Source organism: Tupaia chinensis, unplaced genomic scaffold (genome assembly GCF_000334495.1).
Source record: "Tupaia chinensis unplaced genomic scaffold, TupChi_1.0 Scaffold000067_1, whole genome shotgun sequence".
In the NCBI taxonomy this organism is placed as follows: domain Eukaryota; kingdom Metazoa; phylum Chordata; class Mammalia; order Scandentia; family Tupaiidae; genus Tupaia; species Tupaia belangeri.
This window is the reverse complement of record NW_006159526.1, coordinates 2416199-2427126: the sequence shown is the minus strand read 5'-3', so window position 1 is coordinate 2427126 and position 10928 is coordinate 2416199. Positions and strand designations below refer to the sequence as shown.

At 49.2% G+C, this 10928-nt stretch overlaps 1 protein-coding gene across 1 annotated transcript in view; it reads left to right on the top strand.

Annotated features, from left to right (window-relative positions):
• The first annotated feature begins 5945 nt into the window (after positions 1-5945).
• Positions 5946-10928, top strand: part of LOC102485087 (carcinoembryonic antigen-related cell adhesion molecule 8-like) — a 19062-nt gene continuing 14079 nt past the window's right edge. The window contains exons 1-3 of the mRNA XM_027767170.1: positions 5946-6051; positions 6185-6547; positions 9841-10119. Of these exons, the coding sequence (XP_027622971.1) occupies positions 5946-6051; positions 6185-6547; positions 9841-10119 (748 nt within the window). The remainder of the gene's footprint in view (positions 6052-6184; positions 6548-9840; positions 10120-10928) is intronic.

Genomic DNA, 10928 nt, shown 5'->3' with positions numbered 1-10928 from the left:
GACAGAGAGAGACAGAGAGACAGAAAGCGAGAAATCACCCCCCAGGAGGGATGGCCACGCCGCAATCCCTTCTCCTCCGTTCTCCTCTCAGGATCTTGGGCACGCATGCACACGCGCCCAGCATGAGTTTAGCCACCAGGTCCAGGACTCGAACCACAGTCAACTACATGGGAGTTCAGCAACATAGCCATTATGCTAACTGCTAGTCCGGCCCCAATAATTTTTCTTCTTTTTTTTTTTAAAAGAATTATTTTCTTCAACTTTATTTATTTATTTATTTAAATTTGACCAGAGAGGGACAGAGTGAGAGAGAGGGAAAGTGAGAAAGGAAGTCATTAGGTCTGGGACTTGAACTGTGTTTGGCCATGTGGGAGTCCAGCACCCTTAACCACCATGCCACTTACCGGCCCTAGGCCCCAATAATTCTTAAAAGAAAGAACATGGGTAGTACTAACCCCTGCCCCCATAGCATTGCTGTGAGAGTCAATGAGTTTCTATTTGTAAAGCACACAGAACAAGTCCTGGCACACAGTAAGTGCTCCATAAATGTCTGAGAGAAAACGGCAAATTGCCCAGCGTCGCACAGCTGTGTGAAGCGAATGCTGCCATCAGAGGTGGCCTCTAGATGCTTCCCGGCAGCCTCCACATGACATGGCATTTCGAGCACTGACAGGTAGGGCTTGGGGCGAGGCATCCAACCTGCTCCCAGGAAGTCCGGCAACTTCAGGAGGTGACATCTGAAATTATCCTTGAAGAATGAGCAGGAGTGAGCCAGGCGGGGGGAGGGAGGGTAGTTAATAAAAAAACAGTCCCAGTAGCGAGGAGCATCACGCACACTTCCATGGTGCGGTTTAATCTGGCTGACATGTGGAGCTCAAGGTTCAAGGGAGTGAACAGCGGAAGACGGGGCTGGGGCTGGGGCAGATCATGAAGCCTGTGTGTACAAATCTATTTGGCAAATCACAGATTACTCTCTTAGGCTGAATTTCCAAAAATGGAACAACGGGCTCACATTTTAATTTCTGATACAAAGCATAAAGGTGCCCTTGAAGTAATTACGTATATGCAGCCTACCATGTCTGAGGGTGCTCGTTTCCGAACATCCTTGCTCACATTGGTTATTACTATTTTCTATGCTTTGGTGATTTTATACCATGAAAGGTTTTCAAGGGAGGATGGAAAATTGGAATCCCAGGGACAATGGTGTTTGAGATTTTAATTTCTGATCCAAAGCATAAAGGTGCCCTTGAAGTAATTACGTATATGCAGCCTACCATGTCTGAGGGTGCTCGTTTCCGAACATCCTTGCTCACATTGGTTATTACTATTTTCTATGCTTTGGTGATTTTATACCATGAAAGGTTTTCAAGGGAGGATGGAAAATTGGAATCCCAGGGACAATGGTGTTTGAGGAAGGGTCTAGAGGGGTGCACAGGAAAGATGCCAGGCAAGAACAATGGGAAGTACACAGGCAAGAGACCAGTTACTGGATCTGACACATCAAAGAGGTTCAAACAGGGGACTCCTCGTGGCTTTTAGCTCTGAGATGCTTCTGATGGGGAAGAAATCCCAATCAGAAAATAAAACCTCTTGATAGGATCCCTATTCTTTTTTTTTTTTAATTTCCTTTTTTTAATAGAATTATTTTATTTAACTTTATTCATTTTAATTTGACTGAAGAGGAACAGAGAGAGAGAGAGACAGAGAGCGAGCAAGCTGCCAGGTCCAGGACCCTACTCTTTTTCTTTCGTGACAAGAAGCTATTATCTCCCCTCCACCGCCATTTTTTTTTTTAACGTTTATTTATTTACTTACTTATTCAGAGAGAGACAAAGAGAGAAAGAGACAAAAACTCCCATCAGGGTCTTTATGCTGTGCCCCACCGGCAGTTAGTCAGCTCTGGATTGTGGACACACGTGTACCTGGTGTGTTCTGGGAGGTCGCCAGATGCGAACCTGGAACCTCTCCATGTGAGTCAGCCTCGCAGAGCTTACATTACAGCTGTGCCACCAACCAGCTGCCCAGCGCCCCTTCTGATCAGCCTGTTATGCTCTCTGGGTTCCCGGACACCTTTCTGTTACCATCAGGTCTGCTGTGACTAATTACTACACACTCGATGATGTAAAACAACAACACGTTTTCTCTCTCACAGTTCTGGAGGGCAGAAGTTGAAACAAAATATCTGCAGAGTGAGCGCCCTCTGGGGGGCTCAAAGGGATGGTGCTTCCTTGCCAATTCCAGATTCTGGTGGTGTCAGAACTTCCTTGGCTTGGGGCTGCACCCCTCCAGTCTCTGCCTTTATCTTCAAGGGGCCGTCTAGCCTGTGTGCCTTCGTTTCCTCTACCTCTTATAACACTTGTCATTGCATCTAGGACCCATCTGGATAGTCCAGGATGAATTCATCTCAACATTAAGATCTTTAGGGGCCAACAGGTGGCATGGTGGTTCAGGTGCTGGACTCCCACATGGCCAACCATGGTTTAAGTCCCGGACCTGGTGACTTGGTTTCTCACTTTCTCCTTCTTTCACTCTCTCTGTTTCTTTGGTTAAATTAATAATAATAATAACAAAGAAAATTAAATAAAGAAATAATTTTTAAAAAGATATGATCTTTAATTACACCTGCAAGGACCCTTTCCCAAATAAGGGTGCATTCTCAGGTGCTGGGTAGACTTATCTTTCATAGATAAACCATGGTTATCACCATTTCCTCATTGGAAATCCATTGGAAATCACCTTTTGAACACAATCGCATGTCCTACTGTTCACCAGGCACGATGGACTTTCTTTATTTTCTCAAAAAGCAAAAACGCCTTCTCTTTTGGGGTTTTGGACATGCTGTTCTCTTTGCCTGATATCTTCTTCCCCAGTGTCACAATTTCTCTTCATCTGGATGATCTGCCTTCAGATCTCAGTTTAAACCTACACCTCTGTGTTGCTCCTGCCACCTGTACTTCCTTTGTTTTGTGATATCACCATTGTAGATGTACACTAATTTGTTTGGCTGTTGGTTAAAATCCATTTTTACCATTGGACCACAAGCTCCATAGGGCAGTTTTTCTTTTGTTTTGTTTTAAGGTTTTTGCCATAAGGCATATGGGCTCTCCAGAGAGACAGAGACAGTGAGTGGGGAAGTGAGAAATCACTCCCTGGGAGGTGAGGTGGGAAGGATGGCCACAGCTCAGTCTCCTCCATTCCCCTCTTGGTGATTTTAGGCATACACACACATGCGCCTGGTGTGATTTTCAAGCCACCAGGCCCGGGACTCGAACTGTGGTTAACCATGTGGGAGTCCAGCTTCTTAACTCTTGCAGGAAAACAGATGCCAAGGAATGGAAATGGCACTCAGGAGAGACAGGAGAACTCTTTTCTTACATTGGTGGGTATGGAGGAGTTAATACTCTGAATCTCCAGCCTGACTGGGGGTTGGATATGGTCTTTTATGGGGGAATTGGGGAGGGGAGGTCTCAGGATGTTAGGAATGGGGATGGGACTCAGACCTGCCCTAAAATGGTGGTGGCAGAAAAGCAGGAAGTCTAACCTATTCAAAGTTTCAGGTTACCCAGTAGCTCCAGGGAGGGGCAGTAGGTTTGCCAGAAGACAGAAGCCTCAGGCAGCTATCAGCCCTGAGTTATTCATGAATTCAGGGTCTCTCCATATCATAACTACCACCCCATCTGGGCCCCAAATTTTTTTTTTTTCTTTTTTTTTTTTTTTGAGAAGTTTTTGCTATAGGGCATGTGCGCTCACCAGAAAGACAGAGAGAGACAAAGAGATAGAAAGCAAGAAATCCCCCCCCCCCCCCCCCCCCTGCAAGGGGCCAGCCACACCACAATCCATTCTCCTCTTGGGATCTTGGGCATGCACACACACATGACTGACTTGAGTTTAAGCCACTGGGTCCAGGACACAAACTGCAGTCAGCTACATGGGAGTTTAGCAACATAACCATTATGCCAACTGCTGGTCCCAAATGTTTTGGTTATAATGCTTAGCATTTTCTCCCAGGGCTCAGCACCGGTCCTAGTACATACTAAATGCTAAAAAAGTATTGGTGGAGAAGCCAGCAGGTGGTATAGTGGTTACAGCACTGGATTCCCACATGGCGTACCACGGTTTGAGTCTCAGACCTGGCAACTTGAAACTCATGCCACACATGCCGAACATCCTAGAAGACTGGAGGAGAAGGGATTGTGGCATGGCCACCCCCTGCTCCTCCAGGGTGATTTCTCACTCTCCATCTCACTGTCTCTCTCCTCTCCAGTGAGCTCATGTGCCTTATGGCAAAGACTTTTTAAAAAAATGTTGGTGGAGTGGCTGTTGATTAACAGTTAAAAGCTCCCATTTATTTAATCTGCTGTGAGCCCGACTCTAAGCATTTTACATGTGCCATCTTTCTGAATCCTCAAGGCAGCATCACTTCCATTTTTAAAAATTTAATTAAATTAATTAATTAATTTATTTATTTATTTATATTTGACCAGAGAGAGACAGAGAGGGAGAGTAAGAAAGCACGTCACCAGGTCCAGGACTCGAACCATGGTCAGCCAGCATCCTTAACCACCACGCCCCCGCTGGCCCCAGGCATTTTTTCCATTTTAAGAGAAGAAAACTGAAGCTCAGAGAAGCAAAGCCACCTGCCTGAAGTTGTCATCACAAATTCCATCTCAGGCTCTAAGACGAAATTTGGGTGGGAAATGAATTGTATTCCCCACCCCTCCAAAAAAACATATTGAAGTTCTGACTACAATACCCCAGAATATGCCTTTGTTTGGAAACAGGGTAACTGGAGATTCATTAGTTAAGATGAGGTTATACTGGAGTGGGCTGGTGTCCTACGTGGAGGTAGTCACTTGAAGACGGAGCACAGGGAGGAGATAGCCATGTGGAGATGGAGGATGGAGTGATGCATCTACGGCCCAGGAACACCAAAGATGGCTGGCAAAGCACCAGAAGCCAAGAAGAGGCAAGGAAGGGCTCTCCTCCCAAGTTCAAATGGAGCATGGCCCTACCTATGCCTTATTTTTGGACTTCTAGCCTCCAGAACCGTGAGGCAAGTCATCAGCTTGTGGTGCTTTGTTACAACAGCCCTGGGAAACTCACATGGGAGCCAGAAGTTTACTAGAAATCAATTCCTGGGGGACAGCAGGTGGTGAGGAAGTTAAGGCACTGGATCCCACATGGCCAACTGAGTGGCCTGAGTCCTGGACCCAGGGTTTTGAAAATCATGCTGGGCGTGTGTGTGTGTGTGTGTGTGTGTGTGTGTGTGTCCAAAATCCCAAGAAGAGAATGTAGGAGAAGGGAATGTGGCATGGCCATCCCCCAAAGGGTGGTGATTTCCTCCTTTCTCTCTCTTTCTGGAGAGTGCACATGCCCCATGACATAAAAGAAAAAAACATAAAAGAAAAAAAAAAAGAGAAATAAATCAAGGCCGGATGGTGACACAGCAGTAAAACGTGACACTCTGTGAGGCTGACCCACTCAGGAAGATTCTGGGTTTGTGTCCAGAGACTTCTCTGAATATCCAGGTGCCCACATGTCCATTACCCAGGGCTGGTTGAGGCTGGGGCTGGATCACAACACAAAAGCCCTGTTCGGGGATGCTGTCTTTCTCTGTCTCTCTTGACCATGCAAAGAAAAATAAGCTTGAAAACAAAACAAAATAAAGAAGGAATCAACAGTGTGGAAGGGCAGAGGAGGAGGCAGGACAGGGCGGAGGGAGAAGCCACTTCGCGCTGCAGGCCCGACGAAGCTTCAGCCCATCTAATGAGAGCTCAGGAGAGGGTGCCACTCCTCAGGGTTGTTTTAAGCAGTCGATCAATCATGGCCATGCCTTGCTCAGTTCCTGGATCCAGGCATGAAGGGCATGAAATTGGATGGGGTGGTTCTCCATAGCTGAGCCAGACCCAGGAGAGACAGGAGAACTCTTTACTATGTTGGTGGGCATGGAGGAGGAGCTGGCAGCCAGCAGCTTTCGACTGACCCACCTCTCAGAGATGGCCTGCCAGTCCTCCCTGAAGCAGGACCTGTCCAGCCCACTGCAGTCACACTGTTAGAGGCCCAGCTCTGGGACCAGAAGCCAAGGCTATTCCCAAGAGCCTGCTCTCACCCCTCCCTGGAGTTTCTGACTTCTCTGCCCTCTTCCTCTCTCCACCCACTGCCCTCCCGTCCTCTCCTCCCCCAGCCTTCCTCCTTGCCTCCCAAGCGATGCCAACAGCTGCCGAACTGACCATCACGCCAATTCCATCTCAGCCATTGGAAGGAGACAACGTTACCCTGTTGGTTCAGGGCTTGCTTGAGGGTGAGATCCTGTCCTTCAACTGGTTTAGAGGAAGTGGCACAGAGCTGTCCCAGCAGATCATAACCTTCCGGGTGCTCTCAGGGGGCATCACACTCGGCGCTGCCCACACGGGCAGGGAGACGGTGAGCCCAGATGGGTCCTTGCACATCACTGGGCTCAACCTCACCGACACCAGCCCCTACACCCTGCGGAAGATTATGATGGACATGAACCAACCGACATGGAATGTCTACTTGTCTGTGTTTGGTGAGTGCAAAAACTCCACTCCCCAACAACCAGAGGGTTCTTCCCAGCCTCTAATCTATGTCTCTTCCTTGCTCAAAATTCTTCCATGGTTGGGACCAGCAGGTGGCATAATAGTTACATCGATGGACTCCCATGTAGTCGACCGTGGTTCAAGTCCTGGACCCAGTGGCTTAAACTCACGCCTGGCATGTGTATGTGTTTGTGTGCCCAAGATCCCTAGAGGAGAATGGAGGAGAAGGGATTGTGGTGTGGCCATCCCCCCTGGGGGGTGATTTCTCGCTTTCTGTCTCTTTGTCTGTCTTTCTGGCGAGTGCATGTGCCCTGTAGCAAAACAAAAACAAAAACAAACAAACAAACAAACAAAAAACCTCTCAAAAAAAAAAATTCTTCCATGGTTGGGACCCACAGGTGCCATAATAGTTACGTCTATGGACTCCCGTGTAGTTGACCGTGGTTCGAGTCCCAGACCCAGAGGCTTAAAACTCAAGCCAGGCGTGGGTGCATGCATGCCCAAAATCCTGAGAGGAGAATGGAGGAAGAAGGATTGCAGTGTGGCCACCCCCCGGGGGGGGGGGAGGTGATTTCTCGCTTCCTGTAGATCTGTCTCTCTGGCAAAGACACGTGCCCTATAACAAAACCAAAAACCAAAAAACAAGAAAAACAAAAACAAAACCTCTTTCATGGCTCTCTGGTGCCTTAGGGATAATACATATATTTTCTGGGGGTATTTTGCTGCTGCCACAAAAATTCAAACTAATAAGGACTATTTTTTAATCATTTATTTATTTTGACATTTTCCTTTTTTACTTTACCTATCAAAAAACTTTTGTTCTTACTCCACAGTTCTTGACAGTTCATGAACAACTTTCAAAATTTCAGAAAACTGAATTTTAAAGATAATGCTCAAAATGTTTGTTGTAATTTTGTCTGTGACTCTGTAACCACAGAGACGGTATGGTTTTAACTATTTTGGAGAAAATATTTATCTATCAACTACTCAAAGTGTTGAAAAGCTAACACCCAGCACACAAACACTAACAGGGACTTAAAAGATACATGTGTGTCCCTCTTTCTCTCCCAGTCCGTGTGTGACCACTTTTGGTGGCTGTGGCTGCACAGTCGTGTCGGAGGCTCGGCTTTTTCTGCCTTACTGCTCCACCATCTTCAGGGAGTCCTCCTTGTTTGTATGGACCAAGTTGGCTGACCATCGCGTCCCCATTCCGGCCCTGGGGGAGGGGGACGGGAAGGGAAGCCCCTCCTTGTGAGAACATGAGTCTTATGCCTGCTCTGTGGCGTAGTGGTAATGCACTGTTCAAGCGTGTGGATCCGTGCAGATGATCAGGGTTCAGTTCCCGGGTCAACCTGTGTACAAAGGCATTTTCGCCCGTGGTCCTGGCAGAGCAGGCATGGGGGAGAGAGTTGTGGTGTGAGACCTTGTTGAGAGAGCTTATTTCTCCCTCCCCATCTCTCACTCTCATGAAGAAATCAGAACACTTAAAACGAGAAAAGAACATGAGTCAGGACTCGCGCTCACAGCCAGTGGGCCAGAATGTAGTCACGTGGCTACGAACAGTTGCAAGGGAGGCTGGGAAATACAGCTTTTATTCTGGGTGGCCCTTGCCTAGCTAAAAATCAGGGACTCTATTGTTATGGAAGAAGAGGGACTGGCCGTCTCTGTCAGGGTAGGGATGGAAAACAGAAGCCTCTGATGGGTTAAGAGAAAATCGGAAACAGAAGCTATGGGTTGACCTCTGTCCTAGCCTTAAGCATTTTATTCTTTTAGTTTAAACTTTCTGTTGTGACTGGGATTACTCTTGGTAAATTGTGATTTTCCCCCCCAAAGAATTATTTATTTATTTAATTCTAATAGTTATTAAAATTAGTTTTATTATTTTAATTTGACCAGAAAGAGACAGAGAGAAAGGGAACGCGAGAAAGCAAGCCGCCAGGCCCAGGACTTGAACTGCTATTGGTCATGTGGGAGTCCAGTGTCCTTAACCACCACGCTACCTGCAGGCCCCAAGTTGTGATTTTTCTAAATGATCCATTTTATCTAATTTCTCTTATTTGTGCACAGTAGTCTCTTATGACTTTAACTCTTTTTTTCTTCTTTTTCTGTTTTGAAAATCATTTTCTTCTTGTGGGCATCTATTCTTCAGAATTTTTTTTTTTTATTTTTTTATAAGGGAACAGTGAAGGCAGGGAATCTTGCAGGAGAAAGGGAAACTGCTTTCCTGGATCTGCAGATGCTCCCTCTGTGCTTCGAGGGCCGGAAAGGCCGAATACCGAGCTCACGAGGGATGAATGCAAAGACCCTGGGCCGGCCGATCCCAGGAGGAGCATGCCCACTGTGTCCTGTCCTCTGTCCTTGCCAGGACTGTCTCGGTCACTGCCGTGTCTCCAGTCCTGCTCAGCACCAGGCTGGACATTGGACAGGTGCTCCAGGAATGTGTGTTAATGGATAAACAAGAAGAAGAATGAATGGAGGGCCCAGATATTCTGGCTGCTATTCATCCCTTGGTTTCCCTCCTTCCAGGTCCCCTCCGCCAGGAAGTCGGCCCTGATCTCAATCTCATAATTACTTACTGTCTCCCTCCTCCGATACTCATAGTGTTGGGGGTGGAGGGGTGGGACCAACTTGGTCTTGTTCTCACTGCATCTCTTCCTCCAGGAAGCCCTCCCTCAGCCTCCACATTGGGTCAGGAGCCCCCTCTGGGCTCCCCTATCTCAGCCTTACCTGCTCTGCTTGTCCCTGTCTGAAGAGGTCTCTGTTCTCCCACTGGACCAGGACCCTCAGGAAGGAAGGCAGGGCTGGGCTGTCCCTGCTGTGCCCAGAGCAGGTGCCCAGAGAGTGTTCGTGACCGATGAGTGAATGAACAAGCCTCGTCGCACACTGACTAGCGCTCTGCAGAACTTGGCGTTGATTTCTAGCTTCTGCAAATCTGGGAAAGAGCAGCACAGAAGTGTCTGGGAAAACGAGGGTCAGTCTACGGAGTGTGGGGTCATGTCTCCAGACACCCCCTTCCCTTCCAGCAGGCCACTCCCCCGCCCCTCCCCTCCTCCACCCCCCTTCCCCTCCCCAGTTGCAGGCCAAGGGCAGGGCCCATGGTACACCACTGCTCAGTCTGCAGGACCCTGGGCCGCAGGGGTCACATACATTAGTTCATGTCACCTTCCCTGCAGCCCCAGGAGGCTGGCGATGTCATCAGCCCGATTTTGGAGGAGGAGACAGGGCTCCTGGAGAGGCAGTGGCTTTGCTGGGATTCAGGTCTCCTTTCTATCCCCCCACCCAGAGAAACTCGCTCCGCCCACCATCATGGCCTCTGTGTTGGCCCCCCTGGAGTCGCAGGACTCGGTGACCCTGAGCTGCCAGTCCCCAAGCAAGGATGCCATCTTCCAGTGGTACATCGACAAGGAGCCGGCGGTGGGCAGTGGGCGGCTGGAGCTGTCCCCAGACCAGCGGAGCCTAACCATCCACCAGGTGTCCCGGAGAGACATGGGGCCTTACCAGTGTGAGGCCAAGAACCCCGCCGTCACCAGCCTCAGTGAGCCCCTGCTCCTAGATGTCATCTGTGAGTGCCCACCCCATACGCCCTGCCCCCCCGGGTCACTGCCCACACCCCCACTTCCTGGCGGGTGGTACTGTGGGGCTCCGGACCCAGGGTTGTAAAGGCAGGAGCAGCCACAGGTGTTCGCGTCTTTCTAAAGCATAGATTGGACTCTGCCCTTCCTTTCCTCCAGTCCCTTCCAGGGCTCCCTAGTGCCCTGGGGGAGCAGTCCAAGCCCTGAACCCGGGGCACAAGGCTGTAAGTCCCTGCCGGCCCTTCGCAGCCTCCTTTCTCACTGTCCCCAGCCTCTGCGCGTGCTGCTCTTCCGCGCCACCCTCCCCATCATCCCTCTGAGACGCGCAGGGTGGGTGGTAGTTCCTCAGGCACAGTATCAGAGGCGATCCCTCCTCCAGGAAGCCCTTCCTGGGTTTGATTTTGGAACTTCCTCTGTGCTTCCCCACCCCAGCCCTGCCCACCTCGGGTCATCAGCCTGGCACGGGTCGGTCTCACTCCCTGATCTGGGAGCCAGGGAGTGCAGGGCCAGGCCTGTCTAGGTCTTCAAACCCAGGATGGTGCCTGGGACAGAGGAAGGGCTCAGAAAAGCTTCTCGAGTAACTGGAAACGTGATCCCTCTCTGGGAGGTGTGAGTCTGCCTCTCACAGGCAGCGATGCTACTGGAACCGGGTGCCCGCATCTAGCAGATCCTGGTTGTGTTGATCCATTTGTCCACTCAACATATTCCAGGGGTTTTCAAAAAGGTCATGGAAAACACATATTATGAAAAAGGACATGGCGGGGGGACCAGCAGTTAGTGTAATGGCTATGTCGCTGGA